The sequence below is a fragment of the Haplochromis burtoni genome, unplaced genomic scaffold (assembly GCF_018398535.1).
Source record: "Haplochromis burtoni strain Fernald_Lab_line unplaced genomic scaffold, NCSU_Asbu1 Contig_549, whole genome shotgun sequence".
Taxonomy (NCBI): Eukaryota; Metazoa; Chordata; class Actinopteri; order Cichliformes; family Cichlidae; genus Haplochromis; species Haplochromis burtoni.
The window spans coordinates 105576-121333 of NW_024582910.1; the positions used below are offsets into that span (position 1 = coordinate 105576).

Below are 15758 nucleotides of genomic sequence, written 5' to 3' on the forward strand. Positions count from 1 at the left end.
AAATGCATATACTGTATGCATATATATATATTGTATATATATTGTACATATATTTATTAGTTTCAGATGTAGCCATTCTTAGATTTTGCTTGTTTTACATTATTGTATTTTGCACAACTCTGTTGCTTCTGAAGCTCGCACACAAGAATTTCACTCACATGTACCTGCACATGTGATGTTACAATAAAAGTGATTTGATTTGATTTGATTTGATTTGATTGATTTGATTTGATTTGATTTGATTTGATTTGATTTGATTGATTTGATTTGATTTGATTTGATTTGATTTGATTTTGTGGGGGTGTTGTGTTTCAGTATCCAGGGCCAAATAGTCACTTGGCTGATCCTCCCCACTCTGACTGCCACTCATAGCTTCATCTTGTGGATCACAGGGATGGGCAAAACTTGATGGATCTTGGCTCGTTCGCTGTCCGCCTCCAGATAGACCCAGTCAGGGTGGAAGGAGCCCTTAAAGCCCACAAATGCCAGCTTATCTGCAGAAAAGCCAGATGACACCAATAAAAGAGACATAAGTGGAGTACAAGTGGGATTCCACAGGATGTCCTAAAGCTGATTACTGTTTCTAACAATTCCTATAGTTTTACACTTTCTGCTTTCATTAACTTAACCATCTAGAGTATTTTTTTAAAATCAGTAGTATTTCCTCATTCCTCAAAGAAAAAGTTAAACTTGTAGCAGGTGCTTATACATTTGCCCTACAACTGCTCACTTCATGCTCTCCTTCATTGAAAAGGACAGATTTTATGCTTCTTTGATAGAACAACTTCTGGCATAATTCAGTATTCACTGTTAAGTCTGTGATGGAGTGCTGTCCTGGATTGGATGCAGTGGATCCGGTAAAATTCTTACACTCCCACTTCCATGTTTCACAAAGAGTTCTGATGCTAAATTGAAGTGTTTTCTCTAAAGAAGACGTCTCATTCAAACAAAGAAGTTCTATGTTGGTCTCATCTGCAGAGATGGGCAGTAATGTGTTACAAGTAACGCGTTATTGTAATCTGATTACTTTTTTCAAGTAACGAGTAAAGTAAGGGATTACTATTGCAAAAACGGTAATTAGATTACCGTTACTTTCCCGTAGGAACGCTGCGTTACTGCGTTACTAAAACCGTGATTTTTTGCGAGAATGTCTCACGACAGTGACGTAAGCGAGTGCGACGTTTGTGACAACAGCTGTGTGCAGATCAACAGTGGATCACATATCGAGTGCAGAGAGAGTATGAGCGTGCAGCGTTTAAAGCGTGGAAGTACTGACCTTACTTTGAGTTTGATTCCATAAAAAGTGACAAAAACATGAGTGTCCGCTGTGCGTGGGAAGAAAACTTCTTTTTACAGCTAAAAAACCCTAAACTTCCAACAAGCACCGAGTAGCTACGACGTAATGGGAAACTCACAGAGAAACTCGCGGATTCTTCCACTGACCGCTGCACACCTGCACCAGGGTAACCCTCCGCCTACCCCACTCCTGATTTACAGGTGAAAATAGAGCAACAGGACCGCTGAGTCTTTGACTTTATTTATGTTCTGCTGTGTTTTACTTGCATCTATTTGAAAGACTGAGTGTAAACACAAAAATATTTTATTTTATGTGCTGGAATGTGCAGAAAATAGGTTTAAATGTTAAACTAATTTCTTCCAGTCAGAGAATGTTGCAGATAATTAAATGTTTGCTTGATGCATAAAGTTAAAAGATTAAAACTAATAAACAAGTTTTAAAAAGAGACTTTTCCATTTGATTACATTTTGTATGATGGATTATGCAGAAAAAGTAGAATTGGGCTGAAAGATCTATCACTTTATGGTAAATGGTAAATGGCCTGCATTTGTATAGCGCTTTTCTAGTCCCTAAGGACCCCAAAGCGCTTCACACTACATTCACCCATTCACACACTGGCAATGGCAAGCTACATGCTTTATCTCCTATTCAGGTTGTAAATCGTGTTTTTAAAAAGTAACTAAGTAACTAAGTAATTAATTACTTTTGAAAATAAGTGATCAGTAAAGTAACGGGATTACTTTTGGGGGAAGTAATCAGTAATTAGTTACTGATTACTTTTTTCAAGTAACTTGACCAACACTGCCCATCTGTAAACAAAGAAGCCTTTTTGGCCCGATGTGATCTTTAGCAAACAGTTTTTTGTTTTTGAATAGCAGAGCTTTCTCTATGCAGCCATGAACATTAGTCAATATAAGAGAGACTAGTTGATTAAAAGTTACTGTGCCTGATGGGTAAGGAAACAATTAACTACTCATGCCATGTAATAGAAGTTTTCCATCCTGTTATTTTTATTTGTGGCATTAACGATAGATAAGATCGATTAGGCAGCCATGCTCCAAGAAAGAACAGTCTATACCAGGGGTAGGCAACTCCAGGTCTCGAGGGCTGGTGTCCTGCAGGTTTTAGATCTCACACCTGAATCAAATGATTAGTTCATTACCAGCCTCTGGAGAACTTCAAGACATGTTGAGGAGGTTATTTAGCCATTTGAATCAGCTGTGTTGGATCAAGGACACATCTACAACCTGCAGGACACCGGCCCTCGAGGTCTGGAGTTGCCTACCCCTGGTATATATAAATAAAATTTTTACCAATTTTAAAAGTTGGCAGGAGAAACCAGTGCTACCCCTCAGCCTCTGAGCAGACACACCTACAGTATCACATTCAAAATCCTCCATCTCAAGTTATCACATTCACGAGACTTTTGGAACACTTACTCTGACCTTGATGTCAAGGTCACTGAGATACGAACCCATCTGAGATTTTTAGTCGAGGCACTTTCAGTATCAATTTGAAACTCCTACGTTGGCTCGTTCTCGAGTTATTGGGTGTCCACACCACCCGCCCACCCAGCAGGGTGATGGCAATACTCCATCAGCCTTTACAGAGTAAAAAGACAAGATAATAGAATAAGCACATAACAGCTACCTTTCAAACTGACGCTTTTCTCTGCGCCAAGTTTCCCCAGGACTTTGGTCCAGGATCCTCTGGTAACCAGGCGACCCTTGGATGTCATGAGGACAATTGAACTAGTGAAAGAAGGAGAGACACATTGATTGATATTTTAATGCAGCAAAATACATTTTTTGATCTGAAAAGCATTTAGATGAGTTTAACACACAATGTCAATGTAAATCAATTTTTGGAGGTCCTTTTATGTCCCCAAAGGACACAGTCTATCAGAACATGAAACAGCAATGTACCTCAGGGTGTTTGTCAGTGTAGGTGCAGAGAGTTTCTTACTTGTCTCTCAGTCCACTGATGTAGTTGTCTATCTCTGCAGGAATTCCCTGGAGGATGGAATTCCTGAAGCCTTTCGTGTCCACCACCTTCCCATCATGCCCATCAATTACTGTCAGGTGCACTCCATCTTCAGGTTGGTGCAACGTCTTGCCATTTACCTGTCACAACAGAGGCAGCCAATCACACTGCAGCTCCGAGATGTGTCAAGCCAATAATTTCTTTTTCACCTTTCTCTTTTGACTCCATAAGCATATACCACTCCGTACATTACATTATTAGTCTTTAATATGTGTCTCTCTTTGTCTCTCTGCTCTTTTCCCCCCTAACCCCCAAACTATCGCAGAACATGACTGTCCCTCCCTGAGCCTGGATCTGCTCCCCCATGAGGGGGCTGATTGTTGGGGTTTCTACTGTATGGTTTACCTTACAATATAAAACACATTGAGGTGACTATTCAAATGATCACTTTAAGGATGTGACATCACAGAGCACCAGAGTTGTACAGCCTATCAGAATAAGTAAAAGGAAATAAAACTCTTACAGAGCGGAGTTGCACAATCTATGCTGCTTTTTTACAGAAACGTAAATAAATGATTCCTCTGGCGTCCCTGCTGGAAAGGAGCTGGGAACATTTGTTTCCCTCTTTATTTATAGACTTTTTACATGTAATTTGACATATCAGAACATAACATGTTCCAGCCAACGTGATCGGGCAGGAGGGTGAGGAGTTTTCCAAGACAGCAAAATTCCACGCCGTGCCAGCAATAAAGGGAAAGCGATGACATCCAGCTGCTAACGATGAAGGTTTAGGGTGGAATCTTCAGAAACACTCGAAACATGAGAGAGCACTTTAAAATAAAAAGTGCAGTATAACTGAAGTGTTGGGCAGGTAAAAAACGAGTTAAACCACAGGGGGAGGGGTTGCATCTGTTGCACAGGTCAGGAATACAGATCTTGAGAAGTGTAATCTGTATACCGTCGTAAACTGAATAAGGGGGAGTCTTGCACACGAGGATGAGGTATGAATTATGTCAGTGACTTTGTCCCAGTAATCTTCCACAAACTTAAGACCCAAATCCTGTTCCCAACTGGAAGCAATTTTTTGGGTTGAATAATTGCCCGATGTCGTAATGAAAGTATATATTTGTGATATAAGAGCCTTATGGTGAGGCTTTAGCTCAAATAAGTCTTCCTACCAATGATTGGGGGCATGACTTGGAAACTCGGGCCAGATAGAAGATGCACATGTCTTTGAAAATAGCGGAACAAATGACACGAGGGCAAATCGCACAAAGAAGTCAGGTCACTAAAGCTGAGGAAAGTGTTACCTTTAAAAAAACATTTAATACCGTTTTTTGCCCATTTACAGAAGGACGAGTCCACCAGGGAGGGGGGAGGAGGTGGTTGTTACAGATTGGGGCCAGAGCAGAGGCTGAACTGAAGTGATGCCAGAATTAATACCATATTTTTAGAGAGGCAATTAGAACAGGGTTGTCTGTAAACTGTAACAGGGAAACAGGGAGGGATGAAAATAATAGTGCTGAAGGTGTAAGAAGGTGAGGTAGAGAGACACGATTAAGCCTCAGGGCAACACCAAGTAGCCTGAAGATCATTCAGCCAGTAAGTAAACTTTTGAAGAGCGAGACCACCACTGAGCCTACCCTGTTGTAGTGAGGTCATACTAATCCTGGGGGTTTTGTTTGCCCAAATAAATGATGAAATCATTCGATTCACAGATTTGAAAAAGGATTTAGGTAAAAACAGAGGGATGCACTGAAAACAACAGAGAAATATGGGTAGATTATTCATTTCCTACCAAGAAGTGATAGAGGAAGGTTTGCCCACCTTTGAAAGCCAACCTTACATAGTTTAGCAAAGGATTACCATCTGCAGCTTTAAATGAACTGGTAATATGTACCTGAAGAAGCCAGGTGGAAATCAAACTGGGTTTGTCTAAGCTCGTGTGCAGCTGGGCTTGCAGGAAAGCGTTCACTCTTTTGTACAGCCGTGAACACTTTAGATCCAACCTTTAGAACTGCTCATCTCACAGAAGACAAAAGGGAAAAAGCTCATATCCTTTTGTACCTGCTCACCCTTTCTGCCCACTCTCACACTGGATGTCACATCTTCTGACATCTAACCACACACAGGGACATCCAATCACATTATTAACGCCTAATCACCTGATGTGGACCCACATCTTCTTCTCTCTGTCTGTGTGTGATTCTACTTCAATTAGATATGAATTTAATTAGTTACTTCATCAGGCCATGTGCTCTGAATCTCAGTTTGTTGCACTTTGGAGGAGCATGAGGCTGAACACGGTGACAGTCTAGCACACAGCTGTCAGGTGGCTGAGGCAGAGTACTGAAAAGAGTCTGGGACCTGAGCGCAGGAGTTCAAGAGTTTTGTGAAAAGAAAGACACTCCAGAGGAAGCTCTCAGGTGCAGAACGGGAGGCTGATCGTGCTTGCTGTACTAACAAATGAACTTAAAACCAAACTGCAATGCAAGGGCCTATTTGCACATGAAACATACAGCCTGAAGGCTTTCATGAGAAAGAGAGCAACTTTCTCACTCTGTCTCATCAGCTGATGGTCTCAGCTCCTGCTCATCCACATTAGCAGCCCTGCCAGATGAGTTTCAAGGTGATTTGCCTTCAAACATTCGAAGTGAAAGGCACATGGTTTAATCTCCCTTTACTTGCAGTGTAGATAAATAATCCAGTGATGTTCGGCTTGAACTCCTTGACCTGCAGTCTGACTCACTACACTGCTGGAACTTTCCACACAAAAGCTCAGAAGATGTTTGTTGTCCTTATTTGTATCTTTAAATAAAAACATTCTGAGTGATGAGGTTTAACAAAAGTAGATACAGGTTCAATCAAACTCTCGGTAACTAGATCATTAGAGCCATTCTTCAGGTGTGTCTGAGAGAGAGGTTACCTCAGTAAAGGCAACGTCCTTCTTGATGTGGAAGTGGCGGGTGTTGTAGGACTCCAGTTTGATCTCCAGGAAGTGCTCTGAGGAGTGCTAGGAGCAAGTCCACAAAGAAACAGTGATGATAGTATATTCACAGCAGCAAAAACACATTTAACATGGGGAAAATATGACCAGCGGCAGGGAAAATAAGAGGAAAGCAGTGTGTATCAGATGGTGCTTGGAATATATATCTTTGAAATACAACCAACAGAATTTAAAATATCAATCACACAGCAAGCTGCAAAAACATGCTTCTGAAAAACAAACAATATCAATACGCTCACTATGAAACTAATATAAGTGAAGAAATATGTGTCAGACAGCAGCAAATCCTCTGTATTTCCACCAATAATGTACAAACTGTGTAATATGTCCAAATCTAGATGAAGTTGGTGTGTATTTGTCTGCATGCCTCTCTTTTCACTCATGTATTTGTTCTGTAGTTAGTTTTTTCTCCCACTTGTTGTTTGTTTGTATTTTCTTGCCTCAAACCCAGCAGCAGTAGATGGCTGTCGCTTGCTGAGCCTGATTCTGCCATTTCCTGTTAAAAGAGTCCTTTTTCAGAGTGGACAACTAAATCTCTCTGTTATACTGTACGTCTTTACCTTACATTATGAAGCGGCTTGAGACAACTCAAGCTGTGTATGCAGTGTTCAAGTAGTCCAAAGATCATTGATGGCCAAGGCCCACTGATGCTCGTGGGCAGTGAAGACTGCCCTTGTGGTCTGACTCAACAGATGAGATACTATCAGTCAAATTGCTGAAAAAAGTTGATTCTGGTTCTGACAGAAAGATGTCAGAATACACAGCGTATCACAGTGTGTTGCACATGTGGCTGCAGACCAGTCAGGATGCTCATGCTGACCTCTGTGCACCACTGCATCAGAATTGGAGCGATGGAAGAAGGTAGGCTAATATGATGAGTCACATTTTCTTTTACATCACGTGGATGGCCAGGGTTGGAATTTATGTACGCAATATTTGATATTGTATAAATTTGATACTGTGCGTCATTTCCTGGGGAACACCTGACTGGATGCACCATGGGAAAAAGACGAGCTAGCATAGGCAGTGTGACGCTTTAGACAATGTTCTGCTGCGAAACTTCGGGTAATTCATCAATCTGGATGTTACTTTGACACGTTCCACCTGTCTAAGTCTTGTTGCAGACCATGTACACCCTTTCATGGAAATGGTGCTCCCTGATGGCTGTGGTGTCTTTAGGCAGGATAATTCACCCAGCCACAGAGCAATGGTTTGAGGAGCACAACAATACATTTGAGGGTTTGACCTCAATATTCCCCAAATCTCAATCAAATCAGGCATCTGTGGGATGTGCTAGAGTCTGATCCATCAAGGCTCAACCTCGCAACTCACAGGACTTACAGGATCTGTTACATTGGAAGCAAAAGGGGGACCAAGACAATATTAGGCAGGTGGTCAATAAAATTAAATTAAATTTTATTTATACAGCGCCAACCAGGCTCAGGGAGGGGCGGGGCCATCTGCTGTGACCGGTTGGGGTGAGACAAGGAAGACAGGATAAAGACATGCTGTACGTATGATTCAGTGCAGAGAGGTCTATTCACACATAGTGAGTGAGAAAGGTGACTGAAGAAGGAAAAACTCAATGCATCATGGGAATCCCCGGCAGCCTACGTCTATTGCAGCATAACTAAGGAGGATTCAGGCGCACTGGTCCAGCCTCTAATGTTTAGCAAAAAGGAACATTTGAAGCCTCAATCTGAAAGCAGAGATAGCGTCTGTCTCCTGAATCCAAACTGGAAGCTGGTTCCACAGAAGAGGGGCCTGAAAACTGAAGGCTCTGCCTCCCATTCTACTTTTAAATACTCTAGGAACAACAAGTAGGCCTGCAGAGCGAGAGCGAAGTGCTCTAATAGGGTGATATGGTACTACAAGGTCATTAAGATAAGATGGGGCCTGATTACTGATACTATATTAATGAGATTTTTAGGACCGAGTACAATAACCTCAGTTTTATATTACTTTTTATGTCGTCCTAGCACTGAACCCTGTGGAACTCCATAATTAACCTCAGTGTGTGAAGAGGACTCTCCATTTACATGCACAAACTGGAGTCTATTAGATAGATATGATACAAACCACTGCAGCGCAGTACCTGTAATACCTACAGCATGTTCTAATCGCTCTAATAGGATATTATGGTCGACAGTATCGAACGCTGCACTGAGGTCTAGCAGGACAAGCACAGAGATGAGTCCACTGTCAGAGGCCATAAGAAGATCATTTGTAACCTTCACTAAAGCTGTTTCTGTGCTGAGCTCTGAAACCTGACTGAAACTCTTCAATAAGCCTCTGCAGATGATCTGTTAGCTGTTTGACAACTACTCTTAGGTTGATCATATTTAAGATTGAAGCATTAATTAATGGCAGGACTTCTTTGAGCAGTCTTGTAGGAATGGGGTCTAAAAGACAGGTTGATTGTTTGGAGGAAGAGAGAACCCTTTTCTTCAATCAGTGATGAATAGTAAGATGTTCTAGATTTACGAAGGGCTTTCTTATAAAGCAGGAAACTATTTCTCCAGGCTAAATGATGATCTTCTAAATTTGTGATATGTCATTTTCTCTCCAGCCTACGAGTTATGTGCTTTAAGGTGCGTGTTTGAGAATTATACCAGGGATCAAGTGGTATGATTGTCACAGTACTATACCTGGTTACTGTATATTGCACCTCTACTGAATCTCTCCACTCTCCCTCTCTCTTTACGGTGTGTTTCAGAGTGGATTTTAACACCAAGAGAAGAAAATAAGCATTTCTTTTAATCTTCCATCTAGCCAGGACATATATTCTTTCTATACTTCTAATGACATGAATAATGCCAATTCCACAGGAAAATAGTGGGGAGTTGGAATCATTTTAATTTCATTGCTCACCAGCCTGGCAGTGGGAATTTTTCTGGGCATTGGAACATCGACAATGGGCAGCTCAGCATGTTTGGGGTACGCCTTAGCCAAGCAGTTGCTGGGTGGACTGCCTTTTGGTACGATTGCTTTGATCTTCACCCTCTCACAACCCTTCACAGAGCAGAAGGCAAACGTCTCTCTGTGATTGTGGGCTTTCACCTTCAGGAAGAGGAGGCTGCAAGACACACAATGAATGACAGGCATCATATGCTTTCCCTGACACTTAGCAACCAAAAACAAATCACACTGTTAAAGGTATTCCTGACATCTGACATTGCAATGCACAGAGGTTTCACAGTACACTCATGCCATCTAACCCTGAGCAGCCAGGTGATCAGTAATACCTACAGGTACACTTTTTTGTGAAATCTTACAGTGCCATCCATCCATCCATCCTCTTAACAGTATATCAGTATATATCCAGGGTATGCCCAGCTTTATGTGTGCTTAGTCACAAAGGTCACACCTTTGCATCTTTTATTGTAGGAATGCCACATTTCACTTTGGGCTGATGTAGCTCTTATTTTACTGTAAGAGTGATCTTTTCTGTGTGTCTAAGCCAAATCCCTGTATATTTTTCCTAGTTGTCCTACTTCTGGTAATGAGTGTAATGTAGTGGTCTGTGCATGTGTCGGACCCAGTGTCTTCTTCCCAGTAGAAATATCCTCTGGCCAAGTGCAAGTGGTTGATCTTCTTCTTGTGAGTCGTCCTCACGAAGACGCCAGTCTTGCGGGTTTGTTTGGTCAGCCGATTGTGGATGTCTGACAGGATTGTGAAGGTGGTACCTTGCGGATAGCAGAGGCCCACATTGATCCAGTCATTCCTGAAACACAAGGGAAACACCAATCCAATCCAAATCCAATATGATCTGATTTAATTTCAAAAGCAAAAACATGGGGACATCACTATCAGGTATTTTTGTGTAAATGAAACTGAACCTTATGATTTACACAACAACACATGTACAGACTTAAAGTCAACATGATATAAGCTGATGTTAAACGAGCTACTGTGGCTGATTTCTAGCCTGCAGACACTACGAGGCAGGTTCAAAGGTGGAATTCAGCGAGCGACTAATGAGTATTACCTTTAATATCAGCTTAAATTCTAATTGACTGGTACCTTGATGTAACCTAAAACTGTAACCACCACAGCTTACCAACCTGTCCAACAAAATGCATTACCATAAACAGAATGCTGTTTAGACTGCATGAACTGCCAAGTATATTCATGCAACCTTCAAATAATGCAGAGTTCAACTTGCTGTCAAACATATTTCATTATATGAAAAACCATTCACATCTTATACTGATGCAATATCTGATTTAAAAACTCTAAAATGATTTAAATGCAGTCCTTATATTGACTGTTTATCAGATGTCACTGAGCAGTCCTGACATTTCTCTGACCTTCCTCTTAATTTAAAATTGGTTTAACACTGAAAAGAAAAGCAGTGATGTGAACAAGTGGCTTCAGATGAACTAAGTGCAAAGTAACAAGCCTGCTTTGAAAATGTAAGGAGTAGAACGTAGATGTATTGCTGTTCAAATGTAGGGAGTGAGCATAAAAAGTTTGCATAATGACTGAAACTAGCACCACTGGGCTGTGAGGTCAGTTCCTTGATCATTAATGTGCAAATCGTCGTGACCATTAATTAACAACAACTAATCAAAGCCCACTGATCACTGATCAAAGACCAAATGTACCGTTACAAACTGTCACGGTGGGGAAACCTGCAGTCGGCTGAGACTGAAGAAGTCACCTGGATGAGTGACGAAACGTTTCTCCCACTGAAAACGTCCAGATGAACAGACTCAACCTTTTGGGATTGTTAGAGGGTAAGATGCAGGGCGCACCATTTAAAGACTCACCAGTCTATCACAGATATGCATTAGTATTCAAAAATCAAAGTTTTTAATTTATACACTGTGGCATGGGGCTGATTCTCAGTCATTTGTGTGCAGCATACAGAATGCATGTTATTTGCATTTACATTGCAAAACGTTCTGATTACCTTAATGACTCTTCTGTCAGCTGCTCAGCTTAACTATTCAGGATCTGACTTCACAAAGCCACGCATGCTGTTTATCAATCATCAGTTCCCCTTAGTGGTCTGCTGAAAGGTGCCAGCTCTACTTAAAGACTAAATACATGAAAAAACACTAAATAAGGTCAAATATTACGTGAAATAAAACCTGCCATATAAACTGACTCAAATCAGATCTCTTTAACTCAAAAGCTTCTTCAAAATGAATCTTCTACAAGATTTTTTGTCAATATTTTTTAAAACAAACAAACGAAAACTGTGTCATTATATGAAAGTCAGACAAAAACATAATTAAACTCGTCAGTTTACTCTCAAAACAGAGGTTTTGAGTCAAAACAGGAACAAGATGTGGTTCGCTTCTTTTTACAGAAGTTTGCCTCACTTGCTAAACAGCACAATGAGCTGTAGATGGAGCCATTGTTCTTTGCACAATCAGTGAAAATGATTCGTATTAGTTCTGTCATGTTTTGATTCAGGCCATCAGGGATTAACTGACAAGCTTGAAATAACAAACAGACTTCATGCAGTTTAAATAGCTCAGGGCCGCACCATGAAAGCCAGCTGAAGAGAGGCCAAACCTCAAAAAGAAACTTTTCCTATTTTTGCAGCGAATCGTTGGAAAGAATGTTGAGAGGTGAAGGGGCTGATGGGCTCCATTTCATTCAAATTAATAACAGAAATCCTCTAAATATAGACTCTAGTTTCAAAGCAGAATCCATGTGTTCAATAAACTCCCATCATGTTCCCAATTACTTTAACTGTTTCATCTTTCTGTGCTCTTTCAAAGAGCTAAGGTCAAGGGTCGACTCACCACAGTAGCCTGACACCTACCTACATTCCAACAGTCCATTTTGCTAACTGAGAGACCTGGAATTATCTGTGTGGTGGCCATAATCAAAGCTCTTCCAATTCTCCAAATTTGTTTGAAGATTTGAAGAACTGGAACAGGAAATGACAATAAACCCCCTTTAAACTGGAAACAGGAAAGGAAAGGGGGCTTCAGTGCTTCCTTTATTGCTTCCTTATCATAGGATACACTGGACCATCCTGGGTCCACTGGGAGGAAAAAACATCCCGCCTAATAAGTCATCGTGATGGACCATCCAACCAATTATGAAAACAATCGACATAATAAACAAAGCAGATGATGGAAATGTTCACTGTAACTGCACGTTCATCCAAAACGTCCTGATAGATTTAACAACAGTTTGTTAAACTCACAGCTGAACTTGTTGTAATAAGAGCTGAAGAACACCATGTGAGCTCAAGATTATGATCTACATTAATGTTAATGTTCTGTATATTCAGCTTTCACCAGCAATGTCCTTGTTTTTAAGATTCATTCTTACTTGAGGTCAGCTGGGATAAGTGACGGACTGAGGGAATTTTACGGCAGTCAGGGAGGAGGAACTACTTTTGATCAACAACAGTAAAATACAAGAAAACAAGATGGATCTCATTTATATGCTATGGGACAGATTTACTAAGTGAGGAAATTTATTGTCATGTCACAATTGCAGGATGATCTAACAATGCACTGTGATTTCTATACAACGAGGCAGCTGGTTCACTTCAGTAAAAAGCAGCATTCTGCTGAGATTCAGTGGCTCAAAAATCCAGTGTGAGCTCAAGTTTCACACTCTAAAAACAGCGAGGGAAAATAAATAAGAATGAGAATCAATACACTTTTAATATAAGAAATATCTCTTATGATAGAAATCACTAAGCACCTGTGCAGAGGGTTCTGAGGATTAGGAGTCAGGTGGAGCTCAGGGTTTATCTAGAGGAGAGCTGCATTATTACAAACTATTCAACCATATAAACCTGAACTCTGTGTGGAACGGCTGAGCTGTACAATGTGCAGAAGAACTGATGGCACATGCAGTCCTTGCCGTCTCTCACAGTGGTGTCCAGAAAACCATGAAATCCTGGTCTTATTAGAGAGGACGTCCATGCTGCTTCAGAAAGTGTAGCTGGACGGATAAGCTACATAAAAATTCTTAGGCATGGAAACAGACGCAGAACTGCAGTCTTACATAGTTCTCTCAACTATTTCCTCCAGCTTCAGCCAAAGATTTGATCAATTTATCTTTATTTAACGTTTAGTTGAAACAACTGTGCTTGACTTGTGCCATGATATGCGGAGGCAGATTGTTTGGATTCTTTTTATGTGAGGACCCAAATGCAAACATGACAGACAGGGGGGGCCTGGAATAATCACGAGGAGGGGAACATGGGAGCTAAATGTTGGAAAACTCAGACATGAGGATCAAACGCACAGAGGGGCACAGAGGACAAAGACACAAGGGGAACATAAAAAACAAATAACTGAGCTGATCATAAGTAAACTCAGAGACGTAATAAGAATGAACTCAGAACTAACCAGTGAAAATAATAATAATACATAGCAGATACCAAAACATCATGTGACGTTATGCACCGTAGAGGCTGAAATACCCTGTGAAGTCGAGGCACACAACTGATGACGTGTTCTGATGGTAAAGCTTCTGGGCTGCTTTCTCACAGCAGCCGTCCCTCGAGACTTTCTCCATTTGAAGCAATGCATCATCGGGGACTGTAACATCCAGTCCTTTTATACTTCTAAACTAAGACTAAAGTTACTGGATTAGACACACTTAAACTTTGTCAGGATGGCGTTATGTTGAGCTCTACTGCTATTATGAGGAACCAAATTTATGAAAAGCCTGTGAAAAAATAACCTACCATTATACTTCCATCAGACCAGGACACCCAATAGCACAAGGCTAAGTATTCAAAGGAAATTGAAAACACTGAAGAACCATGTTAGCTTCTCTTAATTGGCTCCCAGGATAGAATTTCAAATCTTTCTATTTATATACAAAGTGTTTAATGACCAACCTCACACAGTGTGTGTGGTACAATGGTCCAACAGTACAGACACTGGTGCTGTTAACGTGCTTTGAGTAAAAAAATGTTTCTAAGTTTATTCACTGACTTGTTGAAGTTGATGAGCCAGATGGTGACCTCAGCAGGTGCCGCCTGGTCCCAGTGGATGGTGTAGCCTTTGGCCAGGGTGACCACTGGCTGGAACTGCTGGTAATGTTTCCGCTTCTCCAGGGCGCCTTCGAGTGTTAGGGGTCGATCAGGGTATTCATCCCTCACTATCTGCATGTTAAGGTTGGCAGGGTTTCGTGTTTGAACATAGATCTGAAAAGAAAAGAAAAGAATGCATTGCATATAATAATATATAAAATCATAGAAGTACCTGATTTAGTAGAAGTATCACGTTTTAGTTATTCAATTAGTATAGCCACTCTGACTTCACTCTGTGGCAATCCTTTCCCTTCCAACCACTTTGTTCACTCCATAGATGTTCGGTGCTCTGTATTGTAAACCCGACACCCTCATTGTGGGGTCTCTACTTTACAATATAAAGTGCTGTGAGGTGACTGTTGTGAATTGGTACAGGTCACTATGTTTGTTCATACACTGAATACCTGTACATGATGCACACAGATATGGATCCAGATTCAACACTAGCCTCTAATTCACTTTGAAAGATGGGAAGTCATGACTATGGATGCATTGGTTCACTTTGCTTGTGCTACTGCAATATAGGTGTCAGCTAATTGAATCACATTTACTTAAAATGCCCAGAAGCGTGAGGTTGACGCTTGTGCAGCTGGTTGGTTCGATTTAATATGAAGGAGATGAAGTTGACCTTGGTGGTGTGCAGTGGCATGAGTCACTAGTTGTTGTTGCTATGATGAGCCCCCCAGGAAAGATACCACACCAAGACATCAGGCACACACCCACTGAAGTAATACATGTATTTGAATCCTGGCTAAGAACTGAAGTGCCTCTGGTTTAGTGACTAATGACAACCTTTCTAAAACAGGTTGTCATTAGTCACTAAAAAGGGAGAAAGGTGCTAGAGTGTGGTCATGGTGCATTTTAGTGTAAGAAGGTCTGTCCTTGTGATTTTGTGTCCCACTGGGTTTGACTGCCACCAGTCAACTGTCCAGCTGTCGAAGCTCCTGCTCCTTGTTGGTCCGGGCTGGTGGCTGGTGTACATTCCCTTCTGGGCCCAGTTTAATGTAAGGGTAAAGCTTTCTGTGGCTTGGCTTCTTTTTTTACACAATGAGGTTGCTGGCGTTATGTCCAACCCATGTGCAGTTTGGGAGGTTTGTCAGTTTAAGTACTATGTTTCCTTTAACCTAGGTGGCCTGCCTAACATGACCTCCCACCTAGGCTAAAGAAAACATTTTACATTGGACTGTCCTTTTTCTAGCCAGAAGGTTATTGAACTCCTTTACATTTGGGGCATTGGTGTGAACCAGGAAGTATATGCATGCTAGTGGGCCCTGTTTGGAACATGCTCCAGGATCCCAGATGTTCTGCCTGTGCATACAAAGCGGGAGGTGATGGAATCGCTGAGGAGGCTGAATGACAAGTGAGGTCAGCTTATGCCCTTCACTCTTTTTCAGCTAGCATTTAATTATAATTAATTATAATTATGAGAAGTCAACACCTGACTATTT

At 41.2% G+C, this 15758-nt stretch overlaps 1 protein-coding gene across 4 annotated transcripts in view; it reads right to left on the reverse strand.

The window, feature by feature from the left end:
- Positions 1 to 212: 212 nt before the first annotated feature.
- The window catches only part of LOC102298511 (cell migration inducing hyaluronidase 1), a 134877-nt gene continuing 119331 nt past the window's right edge, over positions 213 to 15758 (reverse strand). For all 4 annotated transcript variants that reach the window (XM_005947796.2, XM_005947797.2, XM_042214328.1 and 1 more), the window contains exons 23-29: positions 14213 to 14424; positions 9826 to 10011; positions 9159 to 9363; positions 6207 to 6293; positions 3263 to 3420; positions 2948 to 3048; positions 213 to 494 (exon numbers count right to left, since the gene is read on the reverse strand). In XM_005947796.2, the coding sequence (XP_005947858.1) occupies positions 367 to 494; positions 2948 to 3048; positions 3263 to 3420; positions 6207 to 6293; positions 9159 to 9363; positions 9826 to 10011; positions 14213 to 14424 (1077 nt within the window). In that variant the 3' untranslated portion in view covers positions 213 to 366. The remainder of the gene's footprint in view (positions 495 to 2947; positions 3049 to 3262; positions 3421 to 6206; positions 6294 to 9158; positions 9364 to 9825; positions 10012 to 14212; positions 14425 to 15758) is intronic.